At 59.8% G+C, this 18,400-nt stretch overlaps 1 protein-coding gene across 1 annotated transcript in view; it reads right to left on the bottom strand.

Moving 5' to 3' along the window:
* Window positions 1–636: 636 nt before the first annotated feature.
* Window positions 637–18,400, bottom strand: part of Muc5b (mucin 5B, oligomeric mucus/gel-forming) — a 31,040-nt gene continuing 13,276 nt past the window's right edge. The window contains exons 24-48 of the mRNA XM_076842963.2: window positions 17,901–18,140; window positions 16,392–16,548; window positions 15,913–16,041; window positions 15,616–15,760; window positions 15,499–15,542; window positions 15,242–15,424; window positions 7,882–14,775; window positions 7,488–7,669; window positions 6,995–7,166; window positions 6,058–6,308; window positions 5,606–5,792; window positions 5,216–5,441; window positions 4,939–5,114; window positions 4,794–4,863; window positions 4,382–4,482; window positions 3,988–4,019; window positions 3,548–3,728; window positions 3,164–3,268; window positions 3,004–3,041; window positions 2,519–2,635; window positions 2,109–2,183; window positions 1,878–2,000; window positions 1,690–1,735; window positions 1,381–1,489; window positions 637–829 (exon numbers count right to left, since the gene is read on the bottom strand). Of these exons, the coding sequence (XP_076699078.2) occupies window positions 637–829; window positions 1,381–1,489; window positions 1,690–1,735; window positions 1,878–2,000; window positions 2,109–2,183; window positions 2,519–2,635; window positions 3,004–3,041; window positions 3,164–3,268; window positions 3,548–3,728; window positions 3,988–4,019; window positions 4,382–4,482; window positions 4,794–4,863; window positions 4,939–5,114; window positions 5,216–5,441; window positions 5,606–5,792; window positions 6,058–6,308; window positions 6,995–7,166; window positions 7,488–7,669; window positions 7,882–14,775; window positions 15,242–15,424; window positions 15,499–15,542; window positions 15,616–15,760; window positions 15,913–16,041; window positions 16,392–16,548; window positions 17,901–18,140 (10,176 nt within the window). The remainder of the gene's footprint in view (window positions 830–1,380; window positions 1,490–1,689; window positions 1,736–1,877; window positions 2,001–2,108; window positions 2,184–2,518; window positions 2,636–3,003; window positions 3,042–3,163; window positions 3,269–3,547; window positions 3,729–3,987; window positions 4,020–4,381; window positions 4,483–4,793; window positions 4,864–4,938; window positions 5,115–5,215; window positions 5,442–5,605; window positions 5,793–6,057; window positions 6,309–6,994; window positions 7,167–7,487; window positions 7,670–7,881; window positions 14,776–15,241; window positions 15,425–15,498; window positions 15,543–15,615; window positions 15,761–15,912; window positions 16,042–16,391; window positions 16,549–17,900; window positions 18,141–18,400) is intronic.

An 18,400-nucleotide genomic window follows, 5' to 3' on the forward strand; every position in this document is an offset into this window, starting at 1 on the left:
TGTGTGTGTGGCCCTGCCGGGTTCAGCAGCTGGATCAGGCCCACAGATAGAGCTGGCAGATAAAGACTCAGGAAGGAGACACACAATGCCAGGGTTTATTGTAGTTTGAGGCTGAGTGAGCAGAGGGGTACTTGGGGGCTCCCCTCCATCCCACCCTTAGCAGCCCCCAAGTCCCCTCCAGCCAGCCCTAGGGTGCAGACATGGACAGGTAGCCCCCATGCCTGATGGAGCTCCCTGGCGCCTGGCAGAAAATCTTGCCTCTTAGAGCCCTGTGGGTTGGGGCCCCCAGGCCTGTGGTGAGATGGCAGAAGCAGGTGCTCAGTTTTGCTTCAGGGCATCTTGATGCCATCAGGAAGGCATAAGGCCAGGGTGGGGCCTGATGGTAAGTGACCCAGACAGGCTGGAGGGTCTCTGAGGGCAGGACACCTGCCTGTGCCCTCCTCAAGCGGATCCTCACTGTCCATAATGTTCCAGGGCACTGGCAGGGAGAAGTAGGACAGAGGCATTGGGAGCCACAAAGGCTCACAGGCCCCTCAGAGCAGGCCCACCCAAGGTTTTCATAGTCAGTGATGCGTGTTCTGGCTCCAGGAGGAGGGGCACAGGGATGGGGGCCAGGATGTTCCCCACCAGTGACCCCTAGATGTGTGTGTCCATGGGAGCCTGGGTTAAGGAGAGGCAGGACAGGGAGCAGCCGCACTCGTCCACTTGGGTGTAGGTGTGCTGAATGTCTGTGCCGTTGGGACACCGCATGATCACAGCCTCCTGGTGGGTCCTCCTCTCCTGGCAGCAGGTGCACTTTTGCTGCATGGCCTGTGCCTCCATTGAGTACCTGTGGACATGGTGCTACCCTTAGGATGGCCCCCTATCCCTGAGGTTTCTCTTAGCAACTACAGTGTTTATGGGCCTCTATGCTCTTGATAACTGCCCCATCTGTCCACAAGTGACCCCTGGTCATCTCCCCAAGCACACAGGCTTTCCCTTCCTGGGCTCTCTGGGTGTTCAGGTTCACTTTGAACCCTGTTTTGCCTTCTGTGGACCCCGAAGATCCCTGACCATGAACTGGCTCCTCCATCTCACTAACTCTGGGCAGTCATTTCTGGATCCTCCCTAGGCCCTGGAGTTTACCCCTGGCCTGGTCAGCTCCCCTGGACTAGGGGAGCCTCCCCTCCATGCATAACTACCCCTTCCATTCCTTAGGGATGGAGCTATGCGCAGATGGACATGGAGAGAGCACCCTGCTGGAAGCCTGTTCCCTCCTTCCTGTAGCAGGTGTGGCCTCCTGACTCAGAGCTGGTCAGCAGGCCAGCAGACAGGCCCTGCGTGACTGTGGGTGGCCTATTAGCTCTGCCATACTCTTGACAGACCACATTGTCCACTCACTTGGACACTCCAGGACAGGAGCCCTCGCAGAAGCTGACATTGACCACAGTCTCCGTCTCACAGCCCTGGTACCGCAGGATGGTCAGGGTGCCACGAACTTGGCACGAGTCTTGAAAAAGACAGTCCAGATCCTCACTGCAAGGCCCTGGACTAGGGGAGCCTCCCCTCCATGCATAACCACCCCTTCCATTTCTCAGGGGTGGATCTGGGACCTGGGGTCCCACTGCCACCTCATGTGAGAAGACTGTCAGCTTCTGGCAGGAGTCATTGGGCAGAACTGGAGGGTGGTAGAAAGGAGCCTCGACTCACCCCTTTCCTCACAGGAGTAGCAGCAGCCAGCTTTCCTGAGGATCCCCTGCAGGGCCAAGGATAGGGAATATTCCTGGAGTGGGGTGGACTCCAGGAGACCTTCCCTGGGCATGGCGGGAGTGGGGTCTTTTGGGGTGATAATTCCCCATGGGCAGGGCCTCTTGGGGCAGGGTTTCCCAGATGCTCACACTGCAGTTGGACACGTCAGGGCAAGGCTTGGGCCGTGGGGTCAGCACGGGGATCCCACTCTTGGTCTCACAGTGGTACTCAGTGCAGTTGTCCACATGGCTGCTGACCCAGGTTTCATTGGGCTGAAATGCAGGGAAGGAAGGCACTGCGGGGGTTAGTGGCTGGAGCTGAGCCCCACTGAGGTGAGGATTTCCCAGGAGAGTCCCATCTCTAAAGCCGCCTTAAATTACCTGGACTGACTGGCCCTCCGGTGTGAAGCAGGTGATCGGAACACACTGTCTGTCTGATCTTGAATACTCAAAGCCCTGAAGGGCAGAAGGGATGGTCAGGTCTCTCTCCTCCAGCCCAGGCTGCCTTCCTACCACACTCCAGGGGGCCTGCATACCTCCTTGGTAGCCACCTGCTGTGAGGCCATGTCCCTTCCCAGTGCTATATCCCCCTTCCTACTTGTCCCTGCTTAGCCTAACCCCTGTCCCAGTAGCCCTCAGGTCTTGTCCCTTCAATCCCCCTTCCACTCTTCCTACTTCATACCCTGTCTGTGGCGAAAAATAAGGCCCCAGTGAAGGCTGAGCTGGAATATCCTCCTGGTGGCTGTCACCAGGTAGGCATTTGGAGCTGGGTCTCCGAGTCTTGGGCTTACCTGGGGGCAGGAGGTGGTACAGGCAACCTCCTTACACTGCACAGTTGGGGCCTGGGTTCCCATGGAGACACAGATGCATGTGTGGCAGGGAATGACCCCTGGAAAGGTGGCTCCGACCTACAGCGGGTGCACCAAGGGTACTGAGTGGGACTCAGGGCCAGGACCCTCCCTGTGGCCAGGTGGGGCACAGAGGAACTGTTTCTTCCTCAACTGGAATAAATGTGTCCCTAGCGGAGCACAGGACTTGGTGGGCAGGGGCTGCCATGGGCAGGGACCCCAGAGTTCATCTTGACTGCCTTCTGCAAGGTCCCTAAAGCTGAAATGCATGAACAGGTATGGAGGCCAGCCTTCCAGTGCTCTTGAGAACAGGGTGCAGAGATGTACCCTCGAGGCAGGAATGTGGAGGTGAGGCAGGGGACTGAGGAAGATGGGCACCCCACCTGCCCCCCAGACCTGCCAGCACCGTGCCCAGGCCAAGCCCTTACCCCATAGACAGTGCCATTGTAGTTGCACAGCTTAGGTCCTGAAAGGAAAAGGAGGGCTGAGTGCGCCTGGGTCCCTCCCTGCCCTGCCCACTCCCCTAAGCAACAAGGTCCCAGAGGGGGTTGGGGTGCAGCCTTGCCCCACCCTGCCCATTCCACTCACGGCAGCTGAAGTTGGGGCAGCAGCTGCTCTGTTCCTGGGTGTAGGTCAGCTCCTGCCCAGGCCCACACTCAGGTGGGTCCTGGGGGCAGGTGGTCACATTGCAGACTGTGGAGAAGGGGGCCTGTCAGGGGAGCCGCCCAGTGGCATGCTTCTGTCCTTTCCTGGATGTGCAGGCTTCTGGTTCTCAGGGGCTGCTGTGCTTCTCACCCCCAACCCTTCCCAAGCCCGGGACCATCTAGGGGTCAAGCCAGAGGTACTAGCCTCATCTTCAGGTGGAAAACCGAAGCGCCTGGAGGCTGTCCCCCCAAGTGGTCCAGCTAAGGCCAGGCCAGGACACACATCCCCTCTGCTCCCCAACCCCGACTCCTGCTATTGGGTGCTCACCACACAGTGTCTCAGAGCAGCAGGGGTTGTTGGCCTGGGGCCTGGTTAGGGCCATGAAACCAGGCTGCCCACACTGCAGGGGCAGGTCCTGGACCTCGCACTGCACCGGCTTGCACCTCACGGATGCTGAGCCCTCATCACACACACAGGATTGGCAGTTGCTGATCCACTGCTCTCCCAGCTGCAAAAGACCATGCCAGGGTCACCAGAGGCTACAGGGCTGGCTCCAGATGAGGTCTCAGCTTTCCCAGCTGTGCAAGAGCAGGCCAGGTCCCCATCAGCAGGGTTGGCCTTTCGCAGACTGAGGCAGGAAGGATGTCAGCCCCAGGACTGTGGCAGAGCTGGCCACTCAAGGTAGGGTGCTCCCTCCCTCCCTCCCTCCCTCCCTCCCTCCCTCAGCTCAAGTTGGGGTAGGGGCAGGTGGGGGCAGAACCACTCACAAATTTGGGAGACCCATCTGGTCCCACGCAGGCTGGAAGAAGGGAAGAGTCACTCAGGGTACTGGGTAGATGGGGCCCAGGCCACGGACTATGTGTGCTCTTGGGACTGGTCGCCCACCCACTTTAGGCCTTTGTCTTCCCACCAGGATGGAGCAGAAGCCCTGGGAGAACTCATGGGTGTGGTGTTGCTGGGACAGGGTTTGGGGTGGGGAGTTTTCCAGGGGTCCTTGCTACTCCAGTCCTGAGTGACCCAGGACAGGAGCAGTAACAAGCACAAGAGCTCTATGCCCTGTGCAGCTGGCTCCAGGGGGCCATATACTACCTCGTCATATACTACCTCTCTGCCCTCTCTGTTCCTTTCTATGGAGCTCAATAGAAAAATATCAATGCTTACAGCATTCGGGCACACAGATGTCTGTGCTCAAGCTGAAGAGGAGCTGGTGCTCAGGGCAGAAGCAGCCCTCAGCCAGTCGTGAGCTCAGGGGACTGTGGGTCCTACAGGGAAGAAGAGCAGGATTCTGAGCCCCTTACAAGCAGCCAAGGAAGGGTGGGGATGGCCACAGTGGCCAGAGTCAGAATGTAGATGGGCATCCTCCCTGGTGTCTTGCCCTGCCCAAGGGATTGGAAGCTCTGGAGGAGTTCCAGGAAGTCCTGGAGTTCGGGGCCACAGAGCTCAGGGTCAGAGCCCCAACATGCTCTGGTCTTCTGGTTCCTCTGGACCTCTGGCTGGCCTACACAGACCGAGGAGACTGCTGCCCCTGGAAGACTGCTGGAGCCCAGGAAGCCACTGCCCAGCCTGAGCTCACCTGGAGTCACAGGCTGCAGGCTGCATGGGGCCACATGGCCTGTACATCTTGGTGGGTGGGCAGGGGTGGTCTGTGGGCAGAGACAGGTGTTAGATGGGCATCAGGCAGGCTCAGGAGGCTGGAAGCCTGGGTCTGCTCCACTCACCACACAGCCCACTGGTAGCGTTGCGCCAGTCCACACACACATCCCGGGAGCGGCACAGTGCCGCATAGGCCTCCAGGTTCTGGCAAAGCATGAGGGTGTCAGCCTGGCAGCTGTCACTCACGCAGGTATGGAAGAAGGGACCAGGTGGGATGAGGCTGTGGCACTCAGCAAAGACCCTACAGACAAGAGGTTGCAGGGCTAAGTGCTCTGTGCCCAGCAGAATTCAGCCGGGCAGGGCTTGTTGCCCACACCCACCATATCAAAGCCAAGGACTCACCCGCTCAGCATCAGTTTGCAGAGGGGTGACATGGGGCAGAGGGTGGAGCTAGTTGTGCTGTACACTGGGGGTGGGGGGCTGGTGGTGACAGGAAGGTTGGGTACTGCCTGGCAGTCCTCTCGGCTACTGTCAGGCACCACCCAGGTCTTGGCCATGTCCTGGCAGGTGGGGGCGATGGTGCCATCAGGCCGGCGGCAGTCATCACTCTGGCTGTTGGTGCAGGTGCCTGGGGAGTGGGGCAGAGGTCACTGCAGGCTGGAGCCCAGGAAGCCTCTCGCTGTATCCTCTGACCCAAGTCCTTCTACCGACTCAGAGGCCCAGAGGTGGCTCTGGCCTGGGGAGGTGGTTGGGGGAGAGCAGGCAGCTGGGAGCCAGGCTGCACCCACTCACCGCACTGGCCCTCCGTGTTGTGGCCAAAGTAGCCATAGGACAACTGGATCTGGAAGGTGTACCCATTGAAAGTGATGCTCACGCCAACAGCAGGAATGTGGACGCCCATCGTGGTGGCCCCCGTCACGGACACGCTAATGCCGTTCTTGCTGAAGCCCCGGCTCACCCGCATTTGGTTGAAAAGGATCTGGGGAAGTGCAGGAAACCCTAGCCAGGGGCAGGTCTGGGCAGCTTTTAGGGGTTCTGATCCCTAAGCACTGGAGGCCAGCACGTACACCTCCATCCTAGAGACTGGATTTTCCTTCAGGGACATGGGGCCTACAGATGTGCTCTGCCTCAGGCAGCCTGCCCCGTGGGTCCTCCTGCACCCCTGGGGACTGCCACCGCAGGGAGGAAGGCACACTCCTGGCCTCTGCATGGGGAGGGCCTGCTCCACCTGCCCAGGGACCCACCAGGCTCTCCTCTCCTGCGCTGGTGTTGGTGGTAGTGAGGATGATCTCTGTGGACTCGTAGTGCACTCGCAGGGCTTGGGGGCAGCTGGCCGTGTCGTGGGCCCTGCAGTGGTGGTTGTCAATGAGGATGCTCAGGTTCCCGTGGCGAGGGTGGATCTCCCTCATGAGGGTGTAGGTACAGTTGCCCCGGAAGGAGTAGGAGGTACCGTCGAATGTCATGAAATTCCAGTGGCCCCATCCACTGCAGAAACCTGTGGGACACACAGGCTGGAGGTCCTCTTCCTCAGCCCCACTGTGACTCAGGGCAGCCACACAAGTCTCTAGGCCTCAGTTGCCTCATCTACAAAAGGTGTGTCATGGGTTGAATTTTGTCCCCATAAGCCATATGTACCTTTGGACCTGTGTCTGTGACCTTATGGGGAAGGGGGTCTTTGTAGAGGATTCAGAGAAGGATCTTGAAATGGGATCAACCTGCATTACCTCGGTGGCCCTGAATCCAGTCAGAGAAGGCCATGACAAGTCACAGCCAGAGATAGGAGTGGTGTGGCCTCAAGATAAGGACGCCTGGGTCCCCTAGAATTAACAGGCAGGAAGGGCCCTCCCAGGCCTCTCAGGGTGCCTGGCCTGCATCCTGATCTGGGACCTCTGGCCTCAGGATGGAAAGGCTTGTGGGTGTCTGCTGACCTGAGGCTAGCAGGACTGTGATGCCCTGTGCCCTTGGTAACAGAAGCAGATCATCAAGACCCCCAGAAAAATCCCCTCTGGTCGTGGTTTGCATCCTTAGCCCTTCCCAGAGGACATGCGCCTCAGGTTAACAGAGCAAGCGTGTTCACTGTACAGTCCGTCTACAGTCAGTGATGGCTGGCCACCTCCCAGCCTGCTGCACACAGGGCCTGCTCCTCTGCCTCGGCTTGTTCCCCACCCACTGCCTGCTCACACTCGCACTCGTAGTGGAAGAGGCAAGGCTGGCTCTGGCTCCACACTTTGATGGGCATGTGCTGGTTCACACAGGTGATGCTGGCCACGGGCGATGGCTCTAGCAGGACAACACGATTGTTTCCCTCACACCTGGCTACAGTGCAGTTCTCCAGGGTCCAGGACTCATTCACCTGGAACAGAGAAGAAGCAGGGTGCCAACTTGGGACGGCTCGTGGGATCCTATCACCCAGCACACCGAAGATTGAAGTCACATGCACATGAGCCACCAGAGGGAAAAAAGACTGTGATGACCAACACCCTGGATTTTCAGCGCCTACACCCAAAAAGATACCAGGGCATGGGTCACTAACGAAGCCTGAGGGGATGCGGGTGGTGGTGGTGCTGGTCATTGGCCACTGCTAAGGGCAGTAGAACAATTGCAAGTGCTGGCCCTCTTCTGAAACCTGAGGTCTCAGACAAAATCCCTACAAAACAGGGTAAGGGAAGCCTACTTGTCGGGGAGGAACAGCATTATCACAGCCAAGAGGCGGTGAGGGTGGGGGCACAGGGATGGAGGACATGGTGGGTGAGGAGGTAGGGCAAGTGCCATGGAAGCGCTCAATGCCACACTCCTGGGTGCAGATGGCATAGAAGTTGCATCCAGCTCTGTCGGTCTTGTTGTAGATGACATCGCCTACGAGACAGAAAACAACCTCAAGAGCACTTACTCAAAGGAAGCTAACCACGTGAAGGCAACTGCCAAGGCTAGGGACACAGGGGGAAGCCACTTGAGGAGAAGGATGGCCAGACAAGGACATGAGGAGACTATACCATAGGTAGGTGGACACTAAGAGAGGATTGGCCACACAACAGGGAAAGAAAAGGAGACCCTGTGATGCAACTCACCAGGTGAGAAGAGCCGTCCAAACGCCTTGCAGAAGCAAGGCTCAGGGTAGGTGCGTGTGCTGACGAGAAGAGTGGAGCCCAGGCCACTGGTGGGACCAGGTGTGGAGGGCACAGTAGAGGAAGAAATGCCTGCTGTGACATGACAGTGGCTGGAGTCGCAGCAGAGCACTCGCACGTTGTAGTTGAAGCACATGTTGAACTCGCCCTTCTGGTCCTTGTTCTTGCAGACCAGCCCGACCTGCGGGTTGCAGGTCACCACCTGCCCGATCTGGTCGATGCTGACCTCGGGGTAGTTCTCTGCCCGGCACTGTATCTTCTGGGGCTCCTGGCACATCTTGCCCCCGGCGGCCCTGATGTTCTCATAGGTCTCCATGTCCCCGCCCTCGACCCCAGAGCTGGGGAAGTCCGTGTCAAACCACTCTGTCCACTCACACCTGGGCTGGCAGTGGGTGGTGGTCTGGGTGGTTGTGGGCAGACCGGTGGTTGTGGGCAGACCGGTGGTGGTGGGCAGAGTAGTGGTAGTGGGCAGGGGGGTGGTGGTAGACAGGGAGGTGGTGGTGGGCAGAGTGGTGGTGGTAGGCAGAGCAGTGGTAGTGGGGAGAGCAGTGGTGGTCGCCAGCGTGGTGGACAAAGGAGAGGGTGGCAGTGGAGTGGCCGTGGTAGGGCAGTGGCTGGAGTCACAGCAGAGCACTCGCACGTTGTAGTTGAAGCACATGTTGAACTCGCCCATTTGGTCCTTGTTCTTGCAGACCAGCCCCACCTGGGGGTTGCAGGTCACCACCTGCCCGATCTGGTCGATGCTGACCTCGGGGTAGTTCTCTGCCCGGCACTGTATCTTCTGGGGCTCCTGGCACATCTTGCCCCCGGCGGCCCTGATGTTCTCATAGGTCTCCATGTCCCCGCCCTCGACCCCAGAGCTGGGGAAGTCCGTGTCAAACCACTCTGTCCATTCACACCTGGGCTGGCAGTGGGTGGTGGTCTGGGTGGTGGTGGGCAAGGAGGTGGTGGTGGGCAGGGAGGTGGTGGTGGGCAGAGTGGTGGTGGTAGGCAGAGCAGTGGTAGTTGGCAATGCGGTGGTGGTCGCCAGCGTGGTGGACAAAGGAGAGGGTGGCAGTGGAGTGGCCGTGGTGGGGCAGTGCCTGGAGTCGCAGCAGAGCACTCGCACGTTGTAGTTGAAGCACATGTTGAACTCGCCCGTCTGGTCCTTGTTCTTGCAGACCAGCCCCACCTGGGGGTTGCAGGTCACCACCTGCCCGATGTGGTCGATGCTGACCTCGGGGTAGTTCTCTGCCCGGCACTGTATCTTCTGGGGCTCCTGGCACATCTTGCCCCCGGCGGCCCTGATGTTCTCATAGGTCTCCATGTCCCCGCCCTCGACCCCAGAGCTGGGGAAGTCCGTGTCAAACCACTCTGTCCACTCACACCTGGGCTGGCAGTGGGTGGTGGTCTGGGTGGTGGTGGGAAGGGGGGTGGTTGTGGGCAGACCGGTGGTGGAGGGCAGAGCAGTGGTAGTGGGCAGGGGGGTGGTGGTAGGCAGGGAGGTGGTGGTTACGGGCAGAGCAGTGGTAGTGGGCAGTGCTGTGGTGGGTGCCAGCGTGGTGGTCAAAGGAGAGGGTGGCAGTGGAGTGGCCGTGGTGGGGCAGTGGCTGGAGTCGCAGCAGAGCACTCGCACGTTGTAGTTGAAGCACATGTTGAACTCGCCCGTCTGATCCTTGTTCTTGCAGACCAGCCCGACCTGGGGGTTGCAGGTCACCACCTGACCGATCTGGTCGATGCTGACCTCAGGGTAGTTCTCTGCCCGGCACTGTATCTTCTGGGGCTCCTGGCACATCTTGCCCCCGGCGGCCCTGATGTTCTCATAGGTCTCCATGTCCCTGCCCTCGACCCCAGAGCTGGGGAAGTCCGTGTCAAACCACTCTGTCCACTCACACCTGGGCTGGCAGTGGGTGGTGGTCTGGGTGGTGGTGGGCAGGGGGGTGGTTGTGGGCAGACCAGTGGTGGTGGGCAGAGTAGTGGTAGTGGGCAGGGGGGTGGTGGTAGGCAGGGAGGTGGTGGTGGGCAGAGCAGTGGTAGTGGGCAGGGGGGTGGTGGTGAGCAGAGTGGTGGTGGTAGGCAGAGCAGTGGTAGTGGGCAGTGCAGTGGTGGTGGGCAGAGTGGTGGTAGTGGGCAGGGAGGTGGTGGTAGTGGGCAGGGAGGTGGTGGTGGGCAGAGTGGTGGTGGTAGGCAGAGCAGTGGTAGTGGGCAGGGGAGTGGTTGTGGGCAGATCGGTGGTGGAGGGCAGAGCAGTGGTAGTGGGCAGGGGGGTGGTGGTGAGCAGAGTGGTGGCGGTAGGCAGAGCACTGGTAGTGGGCAGTGCGGTGGTGGGTGCCAGCCTGGTGGACAAAGGAGAGGGTGGCAGTGGAGTGGCCGTGGTGGGGCAGTGGCTGGAGTCGCAGCAGAGCACTCGCACGTTGTAGTTGAAGCACATGTTGAACTCGCCCGTCTGGTCCTTGTTCTTGCAGACCAGCCCCACCTGGAGGTTGCAGGTCACCACCTGCCCGATCTGGTCGATGCTGACCTCGGGGTAGTTCTCTGCCCGGCACTGTATCTTCTTGGGCTCCTGGCACATCTTGCCCCCGGCGGCCCTGATGTTCTCATAGGTCTCCATGTCCCCGCCCTCGACCCCAGAGCTGGGGAAGTCCATGTCAAACCACTCTGTCCACTCACACCTGGGCTGGCAGTAGGTGGTGCTCTGGGTGGTGGTGGGCAGGGGGGTGGTGGTGGGCAGAGCGGTGGTGGTGGTGGGCACAGCGGTGGTAGTGGGGAGAGCGGTGGTGGGTGCCAGCGTGGTGGACAAAGGAGAGGGTGACAGTGGGCTGGCCGTGGTGGGGCAGTGGCTGGAGTCGCAGCAGAGCACTCGCACGTTGTAGTTGAAGCACATGTTGAACTCGCCCTTCTGGTCCTTGTTCTTGCAGACCAGCCCCACCTGGGGGTTGCAGGTCACCACCTGCCCGATCTGGTCGATGCTGAACTCGGGGTAGTTCTCTGCCCGGCACTGTATCTTCTGGGGCTCCTGGCACATCTTGCCCCCGGCGGCCCTGATGTTCTCATAGGTCTCCATGTCCCCGCCCTCGACCCCAGAGCTGGGGAAGTCTGTGTCAAACCACTCTGTCCACTCACACCTGGGCTGGCAGTGGGTGGTGATCTGGGTGGTGGTGGGCAAGGAGGTGGTGGTGGGCAGGGAGGTGGTGGTGGGCAGAGTGGTGGTGGTAGGCAGAGCAGTGGTAGTTGGCAATGCGGTGGTGGTCGCCAGCGTGGTGGACAAAGGAGAGGGTGGCAGTGGAGTGGCCGTGGTGGGGCAGTGCCTGGAGTCGCAGCAGAGCACTCGCACGTTGTAGTTGAAGCACATGTTGAACTCGCCCGTCTGGTCCTTGTTCTTGCAGACCAGCCCGACCTGCGGGTTGCAGGTCACCACCTGCCCGATCTGGTCGATGCTGACCTCGGGGTAGTTCTCTGCCCGGCACTGTATCTTCTGGGGCTCCTGGCACATCTTGCCCCCGGCGGCCCTGATGTTCTCATAGGTCTCCATGTCCCCGCCCTCGACCCCAGAGCTGGGGAAGTCCGTGTCAAACCACTCTGTCCACTCACACCTGGGCTGGCAGTGGGTGGTGGTCTGGGTGGTGGTGGGCAGGGGGGTGGTTGTGGGCAGACCGGTGGTGGAGGGCAGAGCAGTGGTAGTGGGCAGGGGGGTGGTGGTGAGCAGAGTGGTGGTGGTAGGCAGAGCAGTAGTAGTGGCTAGTTCGGTGGTGGGTGCCAGAGTGGTGGACAAAGTAGAGGGTGGCAGTGGAGTGGCCGTGGTGGGGCAGTGGCTGGAGTCACAGCAGAGCACTCGCACGTTGTAGTTGAAGCACATGTTGAACTCGCCCGTCTGGTCCTTGTTCTTGCAGACCAGCCCGACCTGGGGGTTGCAGGTCACCACCTGCCCGATCTGGTCAATGCTGACCTCGGGGTAGTTCTCTGCCCGGCACTGTATCTTCTGGGGCTCCTGGCACATCTTGCCCCCGGCGGCCCTGATGTTCTCATAGGTCTCCATGTCCCCGCCCTCGACCCCAGAGCTGGGGAAGTCCGTGTCAAACCACTCTGTCCACTCACACCTGGGCTGGCAGTGGGTGGTGGTCTGGGTGGTGGTGGGCAGGGAGGTGGTGGTGGGCAGGGAGGTGGTGGTTGGCAGAGTGGTGGTGGTAGGCAGAGCACTGGTAGTGGGCAGTGCGGTGGTGGGTGACAGCGTGGTGGACAAAGGAGAGGGTGACAGTGGGCTGGCCGTGGTGGGGCAGTGGCTGGAGTCGCAGCAGAGCACTCGCACGTTGTAGTTGAAGCACATGTTGAACTCGCCCGTCTGGTCCTTGTTCTTGCAGACCAGCCCGACCTGCGGGTTGCAGGTCACCACCTGCCCGATCTGGTCGATGCTGACCTCGGGGTAGTTCTCTGCCCGGCACTGTATCTTCTGGGGCTCCTGGCACATCTTGCCCCCGGCGGCCCTGATGTTCTCATAGGTCTCCATGTCCCTGCCCTCGACCCCAGAGCTGGGGAAGTCCGTGTCAAACCACTCTGTCCACTCACACCTGGGCTGGCAGTGGGTGGTGCTCTGGGTGGTGGTGGGGAGGGAGTTGGTGGTGAGCAGAGCGGTGGTGGTAGGCAGAGCACTGGTAGTGGGCAGTGCGGTGGTGGGTGCCAGCGTGGTGGACAAAGGAGAGAGTGACAGTGGGCTGGCCGTGGTGGGGCAGTGGCTGGAGTCGCAGCAGAGCACTCGCACATTGTAGTTGAAGCACATGTTGAACTTGCCTGTCTGGTCCTTGTTCTTGCAGACCAGCCCGACCTGGAGGTTGCAGGTCACCACCTGCCCGATCTGGTCGATGCTGACCTCGGGGTAGTTCTCTGCCCGGCACTGTATCTTCTGGGGCTCCTGGCACATCTTGCCCCCAGCGGCCCTGATGTTCTCATAGGTCTCCATGTCCCCGCCCTCGACCCCAGAGCTGGGGAAGTCCGTGTCAAACCACTCTGTCCACTCACACCTGGGCTGGCAGTGGGTGGTGGTCTGGGTGGTGGTGGGCAGGGGGGTGGTTGTGGGCAGACCGGTGGTGGTGGGCAGAGTAGTGGTAGTGGGCAGGGGGGTGGTGGTAGGCAGGGATGTGGTGGAGGGCAGAGCAGTGGTAGTGGGCAGGGGGGTGGTGTTGAGCAGAGTGGTGGTGGTAGGCAGAGCAGTAGTAGTGGCTAGTTCGGTGGTGGGTGCCAGAGTGGTGGACAAAGGAGAGGGTGGCAGTGGAGTGGCCGTGGTGGGGCAGTGGCTGGAGTCACAGCAGAGCACTCGCACGTTGTAGTTGAAGCACATGTTGAACTCGCCCGTCTGGTCCTTGTTCTTGCAGACCAGCCCGACCTGGGGGTTGCAGGTCACCACCTGCCCGATCTGGTCGATGCTGACCTCGGGGTAGTTCTCTGCCCGGCACTGTATCTTCTGGGGCTCCTGGCACATCTTGCCCCCGGCGGCCCTGATGTTCTCATAGGTCTCCATGTCCCCGCCCTCGACCCCAGAGCTGGGGAAGTCCGTGTCAAACCACTCTGTCCACTCACACCTGGGCTGGCAGTGGGTGGTGGTCTGGGTGGTGGTGGGCAGGGAGGTGGTGGTGAGCAGAGTGGTGGTGGTAGGCAGAGCAGTGGTAGTGGGCAGTGCGGTGGTGGGTGCCAGCGTGGTGGACAAAGGAGAGGGTGGCAGTGGAGTGGCCGTGGTGGGGCAGTGGCTGGAGTCGCAGCAGAGCACTCGCACGTTGTAGTTGAAGCACATGTTGAACTTGCCCATTTGGTCCTTGTTCTTGCAGACCAGCCCGACCTGGAGGTTGCAGGTCACCACCTGCCCGATCTGGTCGATGCTGACCTCAGGGTAGTTCTCTGCCCGGCACTGTATCTTCTGGGGCTCCTGGCACATCTTGCCCCCGGCGGCCCTGATGTTCTCATAGGTCTCCATGTCCCCGCCCTCGACCCCAGAGCTGGGGAAGTCCGTGTCAAACCACTCTGTCCACTCACACCTGGGCTGGCAGTGGCTGGTGATCTGTGCCGTCGGAGGCTGGGAGATATGTTTTGTAGGTTTAGTTGACCCTGACCCTAGTGTGTGTGTGCTCTTTGTCGTGTTGCGCGGCACTGTGGTCAGTTGGTGTTTGCTAGCTGTTTCTGTGCAGTGGCTTGTGCCACAGCAGAGGACTCGCAGTCTGTAGTTGTAGCACATGGGGAACAGCCCTGTCTGGTCCTTGTTGTGGCACTCCAGGCCGTAGTGGATGTCACACTTTACTTGCTGTCCCAACGTTTCTGGGCTCTTTCCAGGGTAGAGGTCTGTCTCACACTCTATGTCCTGTGGGTGTTCACAGATACTGCCTCCCATGGCCCTAATCCTGTCGTAGCTCTCTATGTCTCCCCCGTCCTCCTCAGATTTGGGATAATTTGTGTCGAACCACTCTGTCCACTCACATTGAGGCTGGCAGGTGCCTAGCGTTGTTGACAGAGGTTTGATGGTGCTGGTACCCGGGGACGGGGTGTGATCACAGGGCACATGGGTGCAGCACAGCACCCGCAGCTCATAATTGTGGCAGAGCGGCGGACTTTGCTCACTGTTGAAGCATGTCAGACCTCTGTCTGGGTCGCAGTTCACTTTCTGGCCCAGCTGTTGCAGCGGCGTGCTGGGGAACTTCTCTGCACGGCATTCGATGGCTGCCGGGGCCTGGCACACTTGGTACCCCTTCTGCCTCAGGTTCCCAAATGTCTCCATGTCGCCACCTCCCACACCAGGCTCTGGACGGCTGCTGTCGTACCAGCTGGACCAGTGGCAAACCTCGCGAACACACACCGTGGATGCTGTGGGCACTGTGCCTGCATGGAGTGAGAGGTCCATGAGCCTGGTCCTCGCCATGCCCCGTAGGAGCTGGTGATAGTGAGCCCCTCATACAAGGGCCAGCCCACGCCTTGTTCAGGGTTGTTGCTTACTGGGGCATTGGGCTTGGCTGCCCGTCAAGGCAAGGAAACACAGTTGCTGGCATGGGCTGTGCTGAGGATCAGCTGGGACCTAGGAGATCTTTATGGTGTCTGTGGAAGCCCTGCCAGCTCTGTGCGTAGACTTCCTGGGTCCTGGTTACATGTACGGCATGAGAACATGGACCCCTGATAGAATCTCTCCAGCAGGTCATGGGTCAGGACCCAGGGGTCCTTTGCAATAGGGTCTCCTGCAGCATGTGTCCCCGGGTTCTTCCCTTGTCCCAGGCACAGCCAAATATCACTTTGGCCACAGGCTACATGATGGCCCAGGCCAGGGCCTTCTGTTGAGCCAGGTAGGGCTTACTTGTGGTGAAGGGTGTGAAGGTGAAGGGTGTTGTGGATGGGATTCCAGGACATTCCTCAGCCCTCCTGATGATAGTCCCATTGTTTCCGCAGATGGCCATTAAGCAGGCACCGAGGCCGTCGGTGGTGTTGTAGATGATGTCTTGGTAGCCGTAAGTCCGGCCCTCGTAGAAACATGTGCAGGCTGGGGGCCGGCAGGTATGGGCTCACTCCCAGGTTCTAACCCAGCCCCAACCCAACCCAGCAGCCCTTCCTTACCCGAGGGACTGTGAGAGCACTGGAGGCCGCCAGGGGTGCAGTGACTGCAGAAGGGATGGGAGGCTGAGTACCTGCGGGGGCCACCCCTTCCCTGTACCCCGCCATCCCCTGCCTCACCAGCTCTGGCAGTTCTGGGTTGTGGGGACCTGCGTGCCAATGTCATAGTAGTTCCCATCCTCATCATAGCAGCCACACTGGGCCACACACTTCATCTGGTCCTCGTTGAAGAAGGGCTTGCTGGGTGGACACTTTGGGTAGCAGCCTAGGATGGGTATAGGTTCTCACTGAGTCTCAAGCCCTCTCGGGTCAGCTATGGGCAGCCTAGCATCCCCACCCCTGGCAGCAGACATCTCAAGAGTTGTGGGCCTGCCCTGGCAGTGGGCCTTGGACATCCCCCCAGGACACTGCTCTTACCTTCCAGGCCAGGCATGTCAAACAGGCAGTATGCACTGGGGTTCCGGCAGGTTCTCAGGCAGGGGGCCCCACAGGGCTGGTAATGCCACTCACACTCCCCACGGGGGTTGTAGTAGTCACAGAATAGCGCTGGGAACAAAGAGTGGAGGCTAAGCGTGCGCCTGCCAGGCTACCTCCCTTGGCATGTCCCCAGGGCCCATCCTGGGCTGAACCCAGGTATGTAGGGCTTGAGGTGCCATCCCTAGCTCTGCCTTTGAGGCTCCTTTTTTATTGGGAACCACATTGTTGTGGAGAGTCTTTCTGGTCTGCCTATGTTTATAGCTGTGCAGGTGGACGCGCATGTGTGTGCAGTCTCACACACACTGGGTGTCTGTGTGTCTGCTTGCCAAGCAGTCCCAGAGCCTGCATGTGGGTACAGAGGCTACAGCCCCACCTCCCACCTCCATGCCCGTCAGCACATGGGCAGAGCCCCTACTCACGGCAGATGTCTGGCGTCCTCCAGGGCACACACACGCCAGCTTCGTGGCAGGCCTGGGCATAGGCGGCCACAGCGGTGCAGAAGCACTCACAATCTCCCCCCGAGTCGCAGGCACATGCATCATGCACACAGGCCTCGTAGTACTTGGTGGAGTCGACCTGGAGCAAAGGGAGAGGGCAACGTGTGCCGTGGTCAGGAGCCAGCTGGCCCTGGCAAGTTTCTGCAGCCAGTGGTAGGTCAATCCCACACCAGTGGTCCAAGATCCTGGATCCTGGGCTTCGAGTATCTTTAGAGTATCCCAAATGGGAGCTGCCCAGCACCACCTCTGCAGCCCACCTGGGCACCTGCCCACTTGGGCACCCATACTTGTGCTCCTCAGACCTTCTTAACTGCTCATGTGGTGCAGTTTCCAGACCTGCCAGGGACACGAGCCAACCCTGGTTGCCTCTCTGCTCTCGAGCCTTTGGTTTGCTCTGCTCCAGCCCACAAGCCTCCTGGCCCCCTCTACCATCCTGCTGGCTGACTCATTCCCTGGACTGCTGCTCCCATGGCCTTGGTGACTCCCTGCCAGGCTCCTATGCAGAGCCCACCCTGACCGCCTGGCTGTCTTACTCCCAAAGGTGAGCTCTGTGCTAGCAGGTTCTGTTCCCATTCGCTGGGCTGAGCCTGGCACCCAGGATGTGCCCTGAGGAAGTACTGGGTTGGACAGCTCATGCCAGATTACAGGTATTGCTTAACTCCAAACTGCGCTTTGGACCACATGGTTAATCTGCCTGGACAACAAGGAGCTGCCCATTGTCTAGGTCAAGGAAGGGCAGCCCCCAACTCACATTCTTCTGGACAGTAGACCCATAGGTGGATCCAATTTTTTCCTTCCCTCAACATGGCAGCCTTCAAAGCTGAGGTCAATTTTGTCAGCCACTAAGCATCTTCCAAGTCAATGGAAGTTACCTGCATGCAGCTACCTGCGTCTAAGGATAGGCCGTGGGGAGTGACCTCAGCAAAGGTCACTTTGTGCGTTAGCTAGCAGCTGCTTCTACATGAGCTACCCTCTGCTCACTACCACTTAGGATCCTGAATGAGGAAGCCAGGCCCCTGAGTGGATACTTCAGTATTTATTAAAGCTACGGGAAATGATATTTGGAAGTCTCTACTGAAAACTACCCCCACTTCCTCTAGGAGACCCCCCTGCTAGCTTTCTGTTAGTGTTGCGGCCTGGGCAGTTCTGCAGATTGTCACAGAATATGTCAAGGATCCCTCCCTGGGAAGCTTTGATGAGAGCTGTGCTCAAGGATGGGTCCCAAAACAATGAAGCCACTTCCATGCTTGGCACAAAGATCACAGAGCCTGCCTAGTGGGAGAGCCAGACTGGAACCCGGAATGCAGGATCCTGTGCTGTGGGATGCGGTCAGGTCAAGACTATCCTCCGAGGCCCGCCGCATCCACAGCCCTACCCAGAGGCTACGATCTGCTGCCCCTGCCCAGAGCTGTGGGTCTTTCTGAGCCCCACCTGAGAGTGGCAGGTGGCGAAGGTGGCACTGTGGATGATGCTGCACTGCTTCTGGGCCCAGGCCTTGCGGTAAGGGTTGGTGGTGCAGGGGTCCTTGGGCACCAGGGCATCCGGGCAGGACGGGGAGAACTTCCAACTGTTTCCAAACTCTAGCACATCGCTCACTACGGCCTGGCTCCGTGTGGTGAAGTCATTGAGGGCATTGCCATCGAAGTTCCCACACAGGCCGCAGACCCTGCCCTGCAGAAGCACAGGGAGAAGGGAGCCTGGGCACAGAGCCTGGCCAGGAGCAGAAGAGGGAGGGCACCCAGCTCCCCTGGGCAGCACCAAGGGAACTTGCATGGGCACAAGGTGTGAAGCAGGTCCTGGGGTACCCCATAGAGCCCTCTGCCATAGCAAAGGCCAGTGGACAGAGCCAGCATCCATCCCAGGCTCCAAAGCACCTGTCGGTGAGTGTGGCTCAACTCTTCACTCTGGAACCTGGCTGTGTAGGTGATCTC

This window comes from Callospermophilus lateralis, chromosome 2 (assembly GCF_048772815.1).
Source record: "Callospermophilus lateralis isolate mCalLat2 chromosome 2, mCalLat2.hap1, whole genome shotgun sequence".
Taxonomy (NCBI): Eukaryota; Metazoa; Chordata; class Mammalia; order Rodentia; family Sciuridae; genus Callospermophilus; species Callospermophilus lateralis.